Below are 18,497 nucleotides of genomic sequence, written 5' to 3'. Positions count from 1 at the left end.
AAATTAAAACTTAGCTTAAACGTTAAAGTATAAAAATAATATTTTACCCTAACGACGAGCTACACAATTTTTGATAAAAATACGAAAAGAAATATACATATAAACATGACCTAACACATCCACTTTTTATTTTTTAAAAAATTTCATATACCTCGTCATAAGTACTTCATGTTATGACAACCTTGTATTGTATATATATAGGTTGAAACAAATTCATGAATAACAATAAAAAGAAAATAACACTCACATTATCATTATCATGATGGTCATGTTCCCCGCCATTTCTCTCTCAACGAACATAACTGTCAAAACCAACATAACAGTTTCCGCCACACCAACACCAAGAACCACAACAACTCAGAAATTACACAAAACAACACCACCTCTTGATTCAACCCTGAAATCCCTTTGCAAATTGGGAAAATTGGAGGAGGCCCTTAGCGTTATAGAATCCTCAAAGCGCAAACCCAATGATGAAGACATTGAAGTTTTCTCTCTCTTCCTCCATGCCTGCATCTCCACAAAGTCATTGGAACATGCCCAAAAGCTCCGTTCCCACATTCTTCGCTCAAAACCGAGCCTTTTGCAGAACCCCACCCTGAAGAGCAAGCTCATCACACTCTTCTCCGTCTGCGGCCAACTCGACGAGGCTCGCCGTGTCTTCAATGACCAAACCAGCGGTGAAGCCACTCCCTCGGAGCCAGTGTGGGTAGCCATGGCAATTGGGTACTCTAGAAACGGATTTTCTACTGAAGTTCTGCTTCTGTATAGTAATATGTTGTTGCATTCTGTGAAGCCCGGAAATTTCGCGTTTTCGGCGGCTCTAAAGGCCTGTGTGGATACCTCTGATGCTTTCTTGGGTAGAGCAATCCATGCCCAGATTGTGAAGCATGATGAGGAAGCTGATCAAGTTGTGAACAATGCACTGTTGAAGTTCTATGTGGAGTGTGGAGGGTGCTTCAATGAGGCACTGAAGGTGTTTGAGGTAATGCCTCAACGAAATGTTGTGTCTTGGAACACGCTGATTGCGGGTTTCGCTGGTCAAGGGAGAGTGTTTGAGATGCTCGATGCTTTTCGAGTTATGCAGGGAGAGGCGATGGGGTTCAGTTGGGTCACCCTTACAACGGTTCTTCCGGTTTGTGGTCAAGTTACTGCACTTCACAGTGGGAAGGAGATACATGGGCAAATTCTGAAGTCTAAGAAGAGAGGTGATGTTCCTTTACTTAACTCTCTTATGGACATGTATGCCAAATGTGGAACAATTGGTTATTGTAGAAAAGTGTTTGACCGAATGCAGAACAAAGACTTAACATCATGGAATACAATGCTTTCCGGGTATTCAATCAATGGGCAAATAGATGAGGCAATGGCTTTGTTTGATGAAATGATAAGTAATAACATTAGGCCAGATGGTATCACCTTTGTTGCCTTGTTATCTGGTTGTAGCCATTCAGGACTTACAAGTGAGGGGAACAGGTTGTTTCATGTGATGCAAAATTATGGGGTGAAACCATCTCTAGAACACTATGCTTGTTTGGTAGATATGTTAGGTAGGTCAGGGAAAATCCACGAGGGGTTAGCAGTGGCAGAAAGCCTTCCAATGAAGCCTAGCGGAAGCATATGGGGATCGTTGCTTAACTCGTGTCGGCTCTATGGTAACGTTTCTCTCGCAGAAACTGTGGCCGAGCGGTTGTTTGAGATTGAACCTAACAATTCCGGAAACTATGTGATGTTGTCCAACATATATGCAAACGCAGGGATGTGGGAGGAGGTGAAGAGAGTTAGAGAAATGATGGCAATGAGGGGAATCAAGAAAGATGCCGGATGTAGTTGGATACAAATAAAGCATAGAATTCATACATTTGTCGCAGGAGGGAGCACCGATTTTCGCAATTCAGCTGAGTTTTGCAGAGTTTGGAGTGAGTTGTCAAATGCTACAAAGAAAGTGGGATATGTCCCTGACACAGAAGTTGTTCTTCATGATATTAATGAAGAGATGAAGACAATGTGGGTTTGTGGACACAGTGAAAGGCTTGCAGCAGTGTATGCACTCATCAACACTGGTGAGGGAATGCCAGTTAGGATTACTAAGAACCTCAGAGTTTGTGTGGATTGTCACTCATGGATGAAGGCAGTTTCAAGAGTTACAAGGAGATTGATTGTATTGAGAGATACAAATAGGTTTCACCATTTTGAAAATGGTACTTGTTCTTGTAAGGACTACTGGTGATGGAAAGTTACCATAATGGTTTTCTATTAATGTTGTTAATAAGTTTCCAACAAAAGTTTCAGTGACATACAAAATTTTGGAAAAATATTCACCTTTGTTCTCACTAATATTTCAAACTATTGTTAGCAATATTTACTTTTGAAGAAAATTTCAAAATTGAGTTAATCTCACCAAGAAAGAGCAATTTGAAAGGCTAAATTCAGTTTGTAATGTTGTATTATAGCCACATCAATTTGACTCCGAACCTAGAACTATCACAATAATTTAAAATTTCTAGCATTTGCTTGATTTAAATAAGCCTAATTTAATTGCCGATAGAATGGAAAATTCTGATTTTCATTGATTAAAAACTTGTTTTATTTACCCCGATAAAATCTTATTATATGATTTAGTCTAAATGAAATTACTTAGAAAATTATATAGTCATAGAAACACTCTCGCTTGTAGCGTCAAAAAGCGAGACACGTGTCATATTTTTATTGATCAACTACTATACTTCATAGTGAGGTATACAAAACATACTTCACCAGACGATGCACCATAATGACAATCCCTAAAACCAAAAACACTGAAAAGTGAAAACACATCATATTCCACTCTCTGCCGCCGGCACCGCGACGATTATCACCTCTTTCAGAAGCTCAGGTAGGTGCTTAAGCTTTCACTCTTCATCTGTTCTCTGTCTCTTTTTTTTATATATTTTGTGTGTTTTAGTTTAGATAAATATTCCTTCCGTCTTTATCTGTGAATTGAGTTTTGTTGTTATAAAACTTCATCCCAGTATCATAGCACGTTTGTGCTCCTCGTACTGTGTTGCAATTTTTAGAGGAACTTCTCAGCTCGATGGGTGAGGCAAAGGAAGATAATGTTGTTCTATCTTCAGTTCACTCCACAGTCTTCAAAGAATCCGAAAATCTAGAAGGAAAATGCACCAAAATTGAAGGCTATGACTTCAACCAAGGCGTCAATTACCATCAGCTTCTCAAGTCCATGGTCACCACTGGCTTTCAAGCTTCAAACCTAGGAGACGCAATCCAAGTCATTAATCAAATGGTTTGTTTTGTTTGCTTTTCTTTGTGCCCCCCATCTGTTTGTTTTTGTGACTTTTTGCTCATAAAGTTATTGTCTTTGCAACTTTTGGGGAACTGGGTTGAAGCTAGATTGGAGGCTCGCTGATGAACCTGTAGTCGATGATTGCAGTGAGGAAGAGAGGGATTTGGGTTACCGAAGGTCTGTTACTTGCAAGGTGTTTCTGGGATTCACTTCTAATCTCATCTCCTCTGGTGTTAGAGACACTGTTCGGTTTCTCGTTCAACATCACATGGTGAGTATCCTGTAAGCGTAAATTGGGAAGTTGGTTCCCCTTAATTTCTGTTAACATGATAAATGTTTGGTTTTCGGTTGTATCTGGAAAAATATCTGTTTTAGTGTGTTGTTTGTGGTGTCATAAAATGATTGTAAGATGGAAGAATTGAAAAAACTTTTGTAGCTGGTGCATATATAATGTATATAGTATCTCTAGTTCACTACCAAGTATTTTGTAGCATAGCATCGTGTAAGTAGAGACTTTGTTGTTAGATTGTTCATCAATAGGGTGACAAGCATCACATTGACTGATTGTTGCTAATCCCCTTGATTAGAGATAAAATTAAATTTAACTGATTGTCTTTGAACAATGATAGAGTGTGTACTTGTTGAATTCCAAAAGTAATTTGCAAAAGGAAGTGTTTTTTTTTTTTCCTTTGGAAAAATAAATTAAATTCAAATTGTGATAGTATTATAATTCTTGATCTGTTACAGGTTGATGTAATTGTGACAACTACTGGTGGCATCGAGGAAGATCTTATAAAGTGCCTTGCACCAACATACAAAGGAGATTTCTCTCTGGATGGAGCCTATCTGCGCTCAAAGGGATTGAATCGTATTGGTAATTTGTTGGTCCCTAATGACAATTATTGCAAATTTGAGGACTGGATTATTCCCATTTTTGATCAGATGTTGACAGAACAAAATAATGAGGTACTTTATTTTATAGCTGTCATGTAGTGTGTGAAAGTTTTTGTGGATGCATGGGGACTTATTTACCATCTGTCTTTGTTTTCCTTTTTCAATATTAGTGTCGTCTGTATTTGTATTATACTATTCTGTATATGTTTTGTTTATGGTAAGTTGCTAACAAAATTAACTAAAATAGATTTAACATTTTAAAATTGAATGGCATACCTCTGATGAAGCAGGTGCTACTTGAAACTTGTTTTTCCCGACACTTGTTCATCTTACTCTTTTTTCTTCTTCCTTTTTGACAGAATGTGATATGGACACCATCCAAGTTGATTGCTCGATTGGGTAAAGAAATAAAGAATGAAAGCTCTTACCTTTATTGGGCATACAAGGTAAGGCTGTGGGAGCAAAGCTTTTTTTATAATCATGTTATTCCCTGCATTTTGTTCCTGATTCAAGTCTTCGCCTATTTCCTTTTCTGAGCATTAGGTTATTGTTTCTCTATATTTCTTGTATCATGTATGTATACGATGAAATGTAGTTATTGTGTAAATTTCCTGACTTTCTAAACAGCGTTGATTTAGAAAATCACAATTATTGTTGAGTTTCTTTCATATTTTCCAGAACAATATTCCAGTATTTTGTCCGGGCTTAACCGATGGCTCATTGGGGGACATGCTGTACTTCCATTCGTTCCGCAACCCGGGTCTGATTGTAGACATAGTGCAAGGTCTTTTCTACTCTCTTTTGCCTTCCTACTTCCTGAGTGAATCTGAATTGTGTAGAATGACAACTTTGCAATGTAACAGATATAAGGGCCATGAATGGAGAAGCTGTACATGCGAGTCCTAGGAAGACCGGCATGATTATTTTAGGAGGTGGTCTTCCAAAGCATCACATCTGCAATGCCAATATGATGCGTAATGGTGCAGACTACGCTGTTTTTATTAATACCGCACAAGAATTTGATGGTAGTGATTCGGGAGCTCGTCCAGATGAAGCTGTTTCCTGGGGAAAAATACGAGGATCTGCAAAAACTGTTAAGGTACATCCTCTATATGATTTCACAATTACTTTTCTTCTTGTAAGAATTCTCTAAATTGCTGCGGTGAATGCTATGGCTATAGTTTCATACTTTTGGATTATTGTAGCCAGCTAATATCATCAATCATCATCCTGATTTAGAATATGACTGAAAATTCCAAGGTTCATCCAATTTTATATTATAAAATACAACCATGATTTCTACTAACATTAGCAGAATTGCAAAATATGCTGATGTCCATTGTTGTTCTTATATTTGTTGGACTTCTAAAGATTTATGTAACGTTAGTCATGAATAAATATTTTGTCTTAATCTCTATGCTTACAAGTATGTTGATTTCATTAAACCAGGTCCATTGTGATGCAACCATCGCCTTCCCTTTGCTTGTTGCCGAAACATTTGCCCCAAGAGTGAAACCTTGCAATCAATAGAGGTTAAGACAAACTAACTGTCAAGTTCGCGTAAATTTCATTGTTTGAGGACATTGATGAACGTGTTCACCGTTGGTATTCGATTAGGTCATCATGCCTGGTGTGTCCATCATTATCGTGTGCATTTTATGTTATACCAAAAAAGAAAAAGTAATACACTAATCCTGACTGCATGAGAGACAGGAATTATAGATGCAGTAACCAATTTTCATTGGTTTATGTGAGTTTTGGGATGAGGATGATTGTAACTTCTAAAACAAATAACATTAGAAACTTGAAACTTCATCAACTTTGCAAGTCGGTATATTTTTATCTTTCTTCCAACTGATGGCCAAATTTCATGTTGGAGGAAAAGATATATCACAATTCAGACCTTATTTATTCTTCTGAATCATATTGCTGTGCCTGTACATGTGTTCTTGATTGTATATATGGTTCTGAATCAAATATAATGACACAATGGTATTTTCTTTTACTTCATTTTAACCAAACGGTTAACGGTCTCTTCTTAACTCATTGACCAACATTTGTCTGTTTTATCTTTTGGAAATCTATGAAGGATTTGTGAAAATAAATATATGCCAAAATAGTAAATTAATTCATCATTTTGGTTTAACAGCAGGCCACGAACACAAAGCAATACAACCTTATTTTGATATATATATTTGTTACTACAAATCAATTATCCCATGGTTCAGTAGTAATTGTCTCTTCAGATTGTGTTATATGACACGACACGTACAAATGAAACATCATAGTACTAATAAGGTGGTCACCACATGAAGTTGTTAAGCGAGAATCTTTAAATGATTTAATATGTTTGACTGAAATGTCATCTAATAGTTTTTATTTATCGTCTTTACACAAGACAATTTCATGTGAGTAACCATGTACTAATAATCAAATAACTCGTCGTTTTTATCCGTATATAGTTTATTAAGGTTTGATATTTAAAGTGAAAGGATGATTTAGGTAGTATCATGCAATGCGCCTGCAAATAGTGAGTCCATCTCCAACAGAAGCAAGAGCGATCTCAACGCGTGGGTCTGTGGCGAGTGCGTCGTTGACTTCGATTAAAGCTTTTCGATATGGTCTGTGAGAAGCTTCAACATCCTGTTCAGGCCACACAACAAATCCACCTAAGAGTGTGTCATCGTAGACAAGCAACCCACCAACCTTCACCAGATTTATGAGCCTCTCATGGTACTTCACATAGCTCCATTTGTCAGCATCAATGAAGGCGAAGTCATAAGTTCCCAAGTTTGAAGGCTACACCAAAAACAGACCAAGAATATAATAATAATAATAATAATAATAATAATAAGAAGAAGAAGAAGAAGTAATAATTAGTAAGTTTTTTTATGTCTGGAAATCAAGGAAAGAAAAAGACAGTTAAATTATTAGAGGAACAAAGGTTATATGAGAAATTCTTTAAATGTTATGTGAACAAATCAAGTCGTTTGCTTGCTCTATTCACTCTGTGTAAAAGCAATGAAAATGGAATTAGTTGAGATGACAAATTGATTATAAGTTAATTAATAGGTTTTGGGTTTAAGTTTTCAAAATAACAAAAGAAAAAAATATATGGATTATATATATAATAAAAGGTATTTCAAAAAGTAATGTTATGCACCAACTCTTCTCATATTGCTATTATATATAGTATGAAAGTATGGATATAGATATCATTTTAAAAATAAATAAATTTACATTGTTGTATGACAAACAATGAGTAATAAAAATTAAATGATTTGATTTGCTGTTAGAGCATATAAAAATTAATTTCTCATAAAACCTATGTTTCTCCAAGCAAAGAAAAATGCTTACATCTTGCAATAGTTTGTCCAAAATTGGCAGAGCTGGAGACTCTATAAAATCAATCTTGTGCTCTACTCCAGCCTTTTTGATGAATGGTAATCCAACCTCATAAGCTTTTCTGTCAATATCTATGGCTGTAATCTGCAATATTTATAATGTTTTTCTTTTATAAAAAGAAAATTGAAATATATATGCTGGATTTATTTTAAATTTAAATTTACATGACCTAATAATTTGTTATCTTGACTATTAAATACTTCATTAAGCTTACTTATTTGCTCAATGTCTAAAGCAATATCAAACCTATATTCTTATTTTGTTATTTAATCATATATTGACATTTCATCTCAATTATAAATTATCTTATTTTCCTACTATATTTATTCATAACATAAGTAAGACGTTGAAGCAAGTAAAAAGATACTATAGCAAATTAAATAATAAGATAAATAAACGACTCAATAATAAACACAATAAATAAAATAGAAAACGATAAATAAGTTCCTAGCACTCCTAACTTTTAAAAGCCTCAAATACAAGTACGTAAATTTTTTAATTTATCAAACACAAAATGAAGTGTTTGTGCTTTTGAAAAGCAGAAACACGTGTTTAAAAAAATTTATCATACTAAGACTAAGTCACTAACTAATCAAAAATATAAAAATGTCCCTCACATTTTAAAATATGTAACATATAAATTTTTTTGATAACTTATTTGTCCTTATATATTTTAGAAGAAAGAACTTGTAAGTGTCGCATTTCAAAAGGTGAAAAACGTTTTTGTATTTTCAGTTAGTTAATAACTTATTTATCTTTGAATTAAAATATTAAGAATCTATTTATCTATTTCTCTAAATAAAATATAAAAAATTGTGCAAACCTTTCCATCAAGAGGAATGTTAAGAGCGGTAAGAAGAAGAGAGTAGCCAGTAAACACTCCAATTTCAATCGTCTTTTTGGCATTCAATAGCTTCAACAATATTGACATTAGTTGGCCTGATTCAGGACTAGTACCCATGAAACCCCTAATAATAAATTTCGAAACCTTTTAGTGTGAAAAATTATTTAAACTCTTTATCCTTCTAATTTTTAAATAGAAAAGGTCTTGAACGTTTTTATCTTTTATATTTTTAAAAAATATTACTTATATATATAATTTTTATTCATTTAAGTATATTACATATATATGTTACTAACCTAGGATAATTCTGAGTGAGTTCCCTCAGCTCTTTAAGAAGCTGTGGCTCGCGAGGGTAAACAGCAGTTTCCACTATATACTGTAAAAAAAAAAAAAAAAGTTAGACATATTAAACCATTTTGTTAATATATAATAGAAAATTTTAGGCTTAAATAAAATTTTGGTCCCTTATTTATTTATTTATTTATTGTTTTGATCCGGTAAAAAATTTAAAAAGTAGTCTTGACAAGTAGAATTGTTATTGTAAAAAGATGTATTTAATATGTTATGTTAATACTTAACGAAATAAATTAAACTAAGACAAAGTGGTGTTTGGGTGTCATTATCTTGATAAAAAAATATTTTTTTAATAAATTTTTTTTAGTGTGTTTGGCAAATTTTTAATAGTAAAAGTAAAAATACTAGAAAAAAATATCTTTTTTGAGAATTTACAATTTACATCTTTTTTTAAAATATCTTTTTCCTAAAAAAAAGATGTTTTTTACATAATAAATAAATAAGCACTTTTATATTGTTATACCCAAACATAATTGATAGATAAAAAGATCTTTTTGCACGATATATCCAAACATAAAATTATTTTTACTTTTTCATATGATCTTTTAAAAAAAGATAACTCTAAAAAATCTTTTATTTAAAGCTCACCTAAAAATTTGTTTAAACTTAAACTTTATTAATAGAAAAGATCTTTTCTTTTATTATGAACCAAAATAAAAAAGCAAATATTTTTTTTATAGAAACCAAAAACTTGTTTAAACTGAAACTTTATTAATAGACATTACACATTTACACTGATAAAATACCATAAATTTTTTATATTTTTAATGTATTGAATATATAATAATTTTTTTAAATTTTATTATTATTATTATTATTATTAATAAAATACATCTTTAAGGTATAAAATAGCTAAATCCTTCTTAATTAATGGTTACTATTATATTATATGTAGAAAAATAATTTAAGATTTTAAGATTGAAAATGCGACAATTATTTAAAAAAATTGAAGTAATTATTATATCAAAAAATCCAAACCAAATTACCACAAAATGAGGTTGATTTGGATTGGGTTTTGAATATGAAAGAAATTAATAAATATCTTTTCGCACAACAAATAATGTGAAGTTTTATAATAATAATATACTTAATAAATACATAGTTCAAACAATAAGTGTAAAGTTTTGGGAAATAAAAAATGAAAATAAAATTATACGTTGAGTGATGTAATTAATGAAGTAAAGGAATGATCATTCAGGTTTTAAAATATTATAAATTAAATCTCTCCAAACCTTAGATTTATTCGTTTAATTTGATTCCATCTATCTTACTAAATGCTAATAACTATGTGAAATTGTGAACGAATCCAAAACAATACAATTGATATGATTTGTACAAACCTCTGCTAACTTTTCGCTCTGTAGTATGACTGGAACATTGGAATCCATTGGTTCTTCTATGTTTTCCATTTCTCTGCAATCCAAACACCATGTTCAAAACACCCTATTACTAAATTAGCTAAACCATGTGCTGATAATTTCAAAACATTAATTACTTAGTTGTATAAATGAATAGAATTAATAATAGAAGAAAAAAAAAACGTGAAAGATGAGCTCTCTTAACAAATTTGGAATATTTCAGTGACAACGCTTACCCTTGAGAATCCTAGGATGTTGAAGTATGTATTATAATATGAGGATGAGAGTGTGAGTGTTGGTGTTATATATAGAGAGCAAGCTGGGTGCCAGTGACATTCAATTCAAAATTAGTACCACTTTAATAGAATATTTTTAGAGTATTAATTTTGATATTTTTAAAAAATAAATTAATTTAAAATTAAAATTTATATTCGAATTGATAAATGAAATAAAATTAGTACTATTTTAAAAAAATAATATCACTTTAACGTAAAACTAATAAAATCTTGTTATTTATATAATTATTTTGATAGAATAATTAAAAATAATATAAAAATTTTAATTAAAATTAAGACCAAATATTAAAATAATAAATTTTATTTTTTATTTTAAATTATTATTTATAATATATGATCACATTAATATTGATTTATCATTTTATAAAATTTAAAATAAAATTCAACTTAAAAGTTAATATTGGATATGCTCTTTAAGTATTAAATAAAAATCATACACAGATACCAAAAGAACACAAATCATACACATTAAGTTAGTCAATGGTTAATTATTAATTTAGTATCTAAAAGATTCAACCACAAAATTTTTTTAAAAAAATATGATTGATAAAATAATTTTTAAATAATTTAAAAATATAATAAAAACAATTAATAATTATTATATTTGTTATAAGTAACAAAATAAAATTTTATATTTAACAAATAATTTATCTATTTGATTTAAATTTTTTTGATAATATTTAAAAAATATACAAAAAATTTTGAAACAAAATTTTATCTCTAAATTTTTTTTATTTTTTGAAAAAATGTGGTAATTTATAATAAAAAATATTTTAAAAAAATTTACATGATATAAAATTACTAAATTTTAAAAATAAGAAGATTTTATACTTTTAATAATGTTTGTAAAAATTTATATTAAAATCTAATTTTTTTAAATTTTTCAAACTCTATATAAAATATCTATTTTTTATCACATTTTAAAAAAATTATAAATATATTTGTCTTTTGTACTATTTTTTAAATTTTTTTAGCGACGTATACTTTCAAATATTATTTTCTTAATTTTTTTTTAAACGGTCAGATGAGGCGGCTTAGTTGAGAATGATAAATGTCTTTTTTAGTTTTTTCTTACTTGTCCACCAAGATTTCTAGAGCCATGCATCACACTGGTTGATTTTTTGCAAGAAAAATCTTCCATTAATAATATTCTCTTGCACTGCTACGGTCACATCAAAATCATGTGAAGTACCAAAAATACCTCTGACAAAATTTTGGTGCTCACAATTACACTACTTCTAAAAGAGCAAAACCATAAAAACATTTTTAAAAAAAATTAAAATGTGACAATAATAATTAATAAATACTTTTTAAATGAACTTAATATTTAATAATGATTATTGTATTTAATCTGAATTTCTGTAAAAATATTTAGATAAAAATTTAAAAAATATATAAAAAACCAAAATAAAATTTAATTTTCAGACTTTTTTATATTTTATTTTATAAAATTTTATGTCATCTATAAAAATAGCAAACAAATGTCACTTGGTATAAAATTACTAAATTTTAAAAATAAAAATTTCTCTATATTCATAAAAAATAGCATCAAGTTTCAAATTTTATAGCATTTTTTTATGATACATATCTTATATTTGATTATTTTTTTTATCACACATTTTAACCTTTTGAAAACGTTTTTGTTGTTTTTATTTTTTAACTAAAGGTATTTTTGACCGGGTTTAAAATTTTCAAAAGTAGACAAATTTGTATCTGTAATTTATTGTTGATAAAATAAATCAACTTCAGAGAACCATTTTCCTATATAAGGTAGGACTGTTAAAATAGGCTAAATTTATAGGGTTAATCTATTTATTTATTTAAATGAGTAAATTTTGTTTTTAAAATTAGGTCTATTTAAATTTTTGGCTAAACGGACTGAGTCTGATTAACCCAAAAAGATAATGGGTTAAACGGGTAGTCCGTTTATTTTTTTTACATTTAAAAAAAAAACAATACCTTTAGTTGATATATTTTTTTTTGATCCGACCCATCAATTAAAAAATATTATTTTTAAAGGTTTTTGACATAAAAGTGGTATTTTTTGTCAAAATAATTTTCAAAAAATAAAATTAAATTATAAACGGTTTAGGCTAAAAAATTTTGGCCCGCAAATAAAGCGAGTTTAAACGAGCCAACCCATTTAACCTACGGGTTTAACGGGTCGGGACTAAATGGACCGGACTAGCCCGTTTGACAGCCCTAATATAAGAATGGTAAAACTCTCTAAAATGTGAGGATCTCTGCGAAAATTGCCTCGAATAAAGATCCGACTGTGGAGAATTTTTTCTGTGAAGATGAGAATGAAAAACGAAATTTTCCCAGGACAGGCGTGGGAATTCCCGTCCCATCCCCGCTAATTTCCGAAATTCTAAATTTGTTTAAGTGTCCTTAATAGTTTATTTTTCATATATATTTTTTAGTCATTTCACATACCATATCTATTTATTAGATAAAAGAAGAGTTGCAAAACAGTGACACCCGTTCACATATTTCAACACCTGTCCATTTTTCAACTGTTTTTGGCATTTCTCCAATTGACACGTATCTTTATTTCTATTGAAATTACAATCCTATTCTATATATACATTGGTAATTACGTATCCTGCCCTTTTTCCACTGTTGCAAGGTTCTTTTGCTTTTGGCTTTTTGCTGGAACAAAGACAAGAGTGGCATCAGCAATCCCATCCTCAGCAAGAACTTCTTACCTGGTGTAAGGTTCTCAGGGGAGTCGTTTGTCCAGTGGATTGAAGGGAGTGAATCGAGCAGCAATCCCAAAACCACCATTTAGCTGGAGAAAGTAAAAATACTAGCTTTTTGATTGGATGATTGCGCGCCTTCAGATTGATTTCAAAAATTTTCAATTTTCCATTCAAATTCTAAAACTGTTCTACACTCAAACCCTCTCTTTCACTTGAAAGAAGATATTGCAGCAATCCCAATTAAATTTTCCGCCCAAATTTGATTTTAAAGGAAGTGATTGTACAGCTGATTGAGCGGGAATTTTTCCGCTCAAATTTGGCCCAATAAAACAAATTTCCTAATTCATCTATCTCCTCATGCTCCCATTCACTCTCATAACTACCCTCTTTTTTTCGAACCCCCCTGACATTCTAAAACTCTCATTCTCATCCTCTGAAATCTTTTTCCATTGAAAATCTTGAGCGGGAAAACAGGAGATTGCGTTCCCAATAAGAAGAAGGTGTGTCGCCGGCGATTCTCTCTCATCCGTTGCTGCCGGAATGTCTCAGACGGTGTCGATCCCCCGTGACAACACCTCCACAGATGACATCACCAAAAACGCCCAAGCATCGTCGAATGGGGTGGCTGCCGCTGCTACGAGGCTGAGGATCTTCATTAAGTTTTACTCAATGTATGGGCACGTGGAAGGCCTAGCAAGGAGGCTGAAGAAGGGCGTGGACGACGTTGAGGGAGTGGAAGTGGTTCTCTACAGGGTGCTGGAGTTGCTCCCGGCAGAGATTCAGAGTATGGATACCATTTTTATAGTTTATTTTTTTAATTAAAAGTTGAAATCGAGATGATGAAATTGTTTAATTTTTTAATTTAATGATTCCGTACAAAAGAAGATTTGCCATTAGTCCAGCTTAGTTCATGACTTCATTCTCCATATGCCAATGAAATGGAGTAATTTGTCAGTGTTGAATTGTTTAACGAGTATATGATAATCCATGCTTCAGTAAAAACATTAAAGAAGATGAAGTTCGTGTTGCTGCTGAAACCTGAGGTTATTTTGTTGGAGAAATATTTTTTTTGTGGTGGTGTTGTGTATTCATTGTGTCATCTTTGCTTAGCATTTACCTGCAATTTAATGATACCTGCTTGCTTTATGATCAGTTGGCGGGAATGAAGGGGAGTTTGATGGATGGAAGTGGTCGAGGCCTAATGGAGGGCATGGAAGACTAACATCAGCACTGAAGACATAAAAGATTTAAACAAAAGGTATTGCCTAAATAAAATTATATTTTATTTTTTTTAAAATATTTTATATAAAACACTTTCCTTATGGGTGTTAATCATAGTCCAAAATGGATTGAGTTGAATTTGTCATTTTCCTGTGAATGTTATGGATTGAGTTCTACTAATATTTGGAGCAAAATTTATATAAAATTTTGTAGGTTACAGATTATGATTGGTTAAAAAAATATATACATGTGCTTTTATTAAAACTTGGCCCAAATTTGGTTTTGTTTATGGGTGTTAATTTTATTTTCAAAGTGTTTTATACACCTTCATGTACTGATTGATTATCCATATTATATCCAATATATACTCATAATTTGTGGACATTCCTGAATTATTTAATACTGTATAATTTTCACTTGGATTTTTAGATGTTCCTATTAAGACATTAAAGATATATGGGGCCGAGCCGCCGAGCAACCCTACCTATGCATTAGAAGAACCAATTGTTTCAGTTGGTGACAATGAGATTCATGCCTGTATTTATATGTGATCTTATATTAACGACTATTACTCTAAAGGGCCTCGACGGTTTTTATGTTGATGAAGATTGGTAATGGGTTGTTTAATTAAACTTAAATGATGATCAGTTATTTTTTTTTGTTTTATTGACTAATTATATTTTTCTTTCCTTTTTTAACTGTAATAAATGTTTGATATCTACATTTTAAAGCAAATGTTGCTGCCTCTCATACTTTACCACGTGTTTTGCAGATTTTTCATGTTTAGTGGACAGAGTGATGGAAAAGAATGACGTTTCTTTGGTTTCATCCGGTGATAAATTAAGTTACTATATTGAGTGATTAGAGGTAAGTGTAATGGCGTCTGTTGCATAGATTTTTTGAGTTTTTATATATTTGCATGTGTTATGCTCTCTTTTTTCTTTTAAAGAAAATCTAACTTTTTACTGATTACTTTTCTACTGCTTATTGAAGGAGCTCGAGTCTTTTGCAGGTAGACAAGATAGAATCATTTACAACGAAAAGCACAATGACAATCTTGGTATTGTTCACCCAAAGGTATAGGTGATTTCCTGAAATTTCGTTATCTTGATTGTAATACCTCTCCTGTTTTTTATGCAATTTTATATCATTGCCAACGTGATTGATTTCTTTCACACTTTACCACTATGCTCATGTTAGAGGATTACCAAATCCATGTTATAGTATTAATTACCCAAGTGTGTGTTTGTCTGAGTAACATTTACTTACTACATATGATTTTTTGTGGCCAAGTTTAGCCATTTCCCTCTATCATTTTTTTTTATATTTTTTTTATTTTTAATTTAAAATCATTTTATTGTGTTGTGATGACTCTAATTCTTTTATTACTTATTAGTTCTTCTCACACCTGCTTAGTATTTTTTCTTCTTTCTTTTGCTTAGTGTTTTATTTTTATTTTTTTAATATATAAACTGGATGCGCATGAAAAGCTATGTTGGTATATAATTATTTTACGTATAAAAGAAATTTTATTTTACTGTGTTACACAAGATAAATGAGGTGAAACCGAGTTTAAAAGAGCAGAATTATGTTATTCGCAAAAGGTTCAGTTACCATCTCATCTAAATTATGTTATTATATAAGACTATAAGTAAAGAATCGTCTTTAGTTCAAGAAATGGTCCCTCAATTTGGATATAGTAAGCTATTTAGAATATGCAAACTTTTATAAACACGAGATTGGACAAATTTAAAATATTAGTCTAAAGATCAATTTTGTCATGTTGATTTTGCACTTTGCTAAAGTGTATGCATTCTTTCTTTTTCCTCCTAATGTTTTCATTCATTTGCAACAAAAGAACCTTTCTACTTTCTTATGCTATATTAGTCTTTCTTTGTTATCTTTAACATTATTGGGCTTTGTGTTTCAACATTAGTGTTGTCTTCTTTTTCTTTTTCCCTCAAGTTTTTAATTTTTTTGTTGTTGATTTTGTTTTGCTGTTTTTTATTTCAGGCATATATGAATGAGTTGTCATAGATGTCACCCCTATTTTTTAGAGCAAGAATTAGTTCATAGAATACAAAGTGTGTCATACCTTTAAGGTATATATTTCTTTTTATTTTTTTTTGAAGTGTTTTTTTTGTTGGTTCTGTGAATATGATGTTTCATGAACATAAATAAGTAATCCTGATTCATATCTCTGATCTGAGTCTTATTGCCCTGTATAATGGAGAGTCGCAAAGAAAAATTACACAATTTGGTTTTGCAGAGCAAGATTAATGAAACAAAGGATGTTATGAACCGTAAAGCTTATGAGATTGATAATAATAATGTGGTAGGGTGGAGGTTTTTCGTTTTCATTTTGTTCTGTTAAGTAAATAAATAAATTATTTATTTAAATTTTGGAGGTGCATGTCATTTAACTAAATACTCTCCATGTACTCTAACTAAGTAGCCTTACTAGTTTTTTATGTTCTAAAATAATTAACATCAATCACACTCATGGATCATCATTCTAATAGATATAACAACTTGGAATTTCACTGGTGAAATCCTGAAAGAGCAGCAAGAAACTGCTGCATAGATAGTGTTTGTTGATAGTCCATATAATTTAGGAAACCATCTTAATTCAATGAATTTAGTTCATCTAGGTTTGGTAGTAAACTAGCAAGTGATTCACTCCTAACTTCCAGCAAACTAATGAGAGGTGCACCAACATAGCTTGATAGCAAAAATGATTTTGAAAGTGGTTGTAATATGATGTCATATATTTCTTGGCTTCTGTTATACATGTATTCACTTTTTATTTGAAAAAGTTAGGTTTGCTCCATGTCCATAATAGATGTTATTGTTACTTTTGAATCATGGACAGGGAGGAAACAACTTTTGTTATCCAAATACAGACGGATAAAAACATAAATTAGGACCTAAGAGGAGCCTTTTAACATTATTTTAATTATTACTCCGATGCATATTGGCATGTGTGGTTTAGATTGAAAAAATGGAGATATTGTAATGGGGAAAATGGTAAACCCATAAGTCCATAACCATTTATAAGTTTGTCAACTGAAGGTTAGTTCTTTGGAAAATAGTGTATAGAGTTGTCAAAGATGTCACCCTCTGCTCCAATTTGTTTTTTGTTTTTTTGATCCACATGTTAATGAATTTGAATTCTGAAACAATTTAGAGCATACAAAATGTTATCTTTTATGAGCAGCGAGAGGAACATTTACTGTGCAACTTGAACTATTTGTAGTTGACAAGTCAAATAGAGATAGAACTTCTTTGATTACTTGCTTTTGGTGTTACTTTTAGTGCTAATGTTTCACATGTATTAAGGACTACATTAGCTGTTTCCTTACTCATTTACTCTCTAAAATGTTGTGTAATTATAGTGGTTCATTATTTTTCATTTTTGATTGAGGAGTTGTTTTTGTGATGTAGATGGAGCATGAAAAATGTGATTTTGATGTCAATGATTATGGTAAGGAGGATGAGGAGGAACAAGAAGAGGAAGAAAATGGAGAGGAGAGAACACTTGAGGAAGACCAAAGTGGATGAAATAATGATGAGATGGAATAACTTAGAAAGTGTATAAAGATCTTTATCACCAGGAGCTATAGCAATTATTAACCTTTTATTCTTAACATTGATTTAATAATATTTGATTCCATCATATTTTCAGTTGTTTTAATAGGTACATGTGTAAGGACATTAAGAAGAGTATTTATAATTTGTGATCAAGACATGGCTGGTAGCCTCGTTGATGAACTAAATGAATACCAGATTTTTGATCGAGTCCTCCCTTCCTCCTTTTATTCCTTGCTTTTTTAATTGCATACCATGAATATACCTGTCTTTAGTTTTGGAATTCACAGATCCACAAGTTAGATGCTTCAGTGCATTGTTGCAGCCATCAAGAGGCTTATAGAGCAAGATTCAAGAGACTTGGATTCTTCATTTTTTACTATCTTGAAGTTCTAATTTTTCTTCTATGTGGTATTTTCATTTAATTGTTTTTTGGTTCATACAATTTCATAAGAAAAAATGTGTCTAATTACTAAAATAGAATAGTAAATGTTAGACATACTAGCAAAATTAGCTGTAAACTCTATTAATTTGAGCTACAGACATATGTAG

The 18,497-nt window shown here is 31.1% G+C and overlaps 4 protein-coding genes across 10 annotated transcripts; 3 read left to right on the top strand and 1 right to left on the bottom strand.

The window, feature by feature from the left end:
• Nucleotides 1-176: 176 nt before the first annotated feature.
• LOC112802038 (pentatricopeptide repeat-containing protein At3g14330) lies at nt 177-2,285 on the top strand. The gene has a single exon (XM_025845031.3). The coding sequence runs from the start codon at nt 260-262 to the stop codon at nt 2,228-2,230; it is 1,971 nt and encodes a 656-aa protein (XP_025700816.1). The 5' UTR covers nt 177-259; the 3' UTR covers nt 2,231-2,285.
• A 465-nt stretch (nt 2,286-2,750) lies between these two features.
• On the top strand, nt 2,751-6,180 carry LOC112802036 (deoxyhypusine synthase). 4 transcript variants are annotated; one of them, XM_025845028.3, is made up of 8 exons: nt 2,751-2,875; nt 3,057-3,283; nt 3,387-3,554; nt 4,031-4,249; nt 4,537-4,623; nt 4,856-4,961; nt 5,041-5,276; nt 5,627-6,180. In XM_025845028.3, the coding sequence occupies exons 2-8, from the start codon at nt 3,074-3,076 to the stop codon at nt 5,705-5,707; spliced, it is 1,107 nt and encodes a 368-aa protein (XP_025700813.1). In that variant the 5' UTR covers nt 2,751-2,875; nt 3,057-3,073; the 3' UTR covers nt 5,708-6,180. The 4 variants fall into 4 exon arrangements, with proteins under 4 accessions (XP_025700813.1, XP_025700812.1, XP_072093579.1 ...); XM_025845027.2 differs by having other exon boundaries at nt 2,756-2,875; nt 3,012-3,283; XM_072237478.1 differs by having other exon boundaries at nt 2,759-2,875; nt 3,012-3,283; nt 3,391-3,554.
• Nucleotides 6,181-6,335: 155 nt separating this feature from the next.
• Nucleotides 6,336-10,467, bottom strand: LOC112802037 (probable caffeoyl-CoA O-methyltransferase At4g26220). The gene is made up of 6 exons (XM_025845030.2): nt 10,375-10,467; nt 10,121-10,193; nt 8,723-8,802; nt 8,406-8,550; nt 7,535-7,666; nt 6,336-6,976 (listed from the first exon to the last, which is right to left on the bottom strand). The coding sequence occupies exons 2-6, from the start codon at nt 10,187-10,189 to the stop codon at nt 6,686-6,688; spliced, it is 717 nt and encodes a 238-aa protein (XP_025700815.1). The 5' UTR covers nt 10,190-10,193; nt 10,375-10,467; the 3' UTR covers nt 6,336-6,685.
• Nucleotides 10,468-13,073: 2,606 nt separating this feature from the next.
• On the top strand, nt 13,074-18,075 carry LOC112799777 (uncharacterized). Of its 4 annotated transcripts, none has more exons than XM_072236546.1 (6): nt 13,074-13,920; nt 14,290-14,394; nt 15,130-15,224; nt 15,370-15,434; nt 16,371-16,459; nt 17,802-18,075. In XM_072236546.1, the coding sequence occupies exons 1-2, from the start codon at nt 13,677-13,679 to the stop codon at nt 14,376-14,378; spliced, it is 333 nt and encodes a 110-aa protein (XP_072092647.1). In that variant the 5' UTR covers nt 13,074-13,676; the 3' UTR covers nt 14,379-14,394; nt 15,130-15,224; nt 15,370-15,434; nt 16,371-16,459; nt 17,802-18,075. The 4 variants fall into 4 exon arrangements, with proteins under 4 accessions (XP_072092647.1, XP_072092645.1, XP_072092648.1 ...); XM_072236544.1 differs by having other exon boundaries at nt 15,351-15,434; XM_072236547.1 differs by lacking the exon at nt 16,371-16,459.
• The last annotated feature ends 422 nt before the right edge of the window (nt 18,076-18,497 follow it).

This window comes from Arachis hypogaea, chromosome 5 (genome assembly GCF_003086295.3).
Source record: "Arachis hypogaea cultivar Tifrunner chromosome 5, arahy.Tifrunner.gnm2.J5K5, whole genome shotgun sequence".
In the NCBI taxonomy this organism is placed as follows: Eukaryota; Viridiplantae; Streptophyta; class Magnoliopsida; order Fabales; family Fabaceae; genus Arachis; species Arachis hypogaea.
Note: the sequence above shows the minus strand (reverse complement) of the source record. Positions and strands in the feature narration are given on the sequence as shown.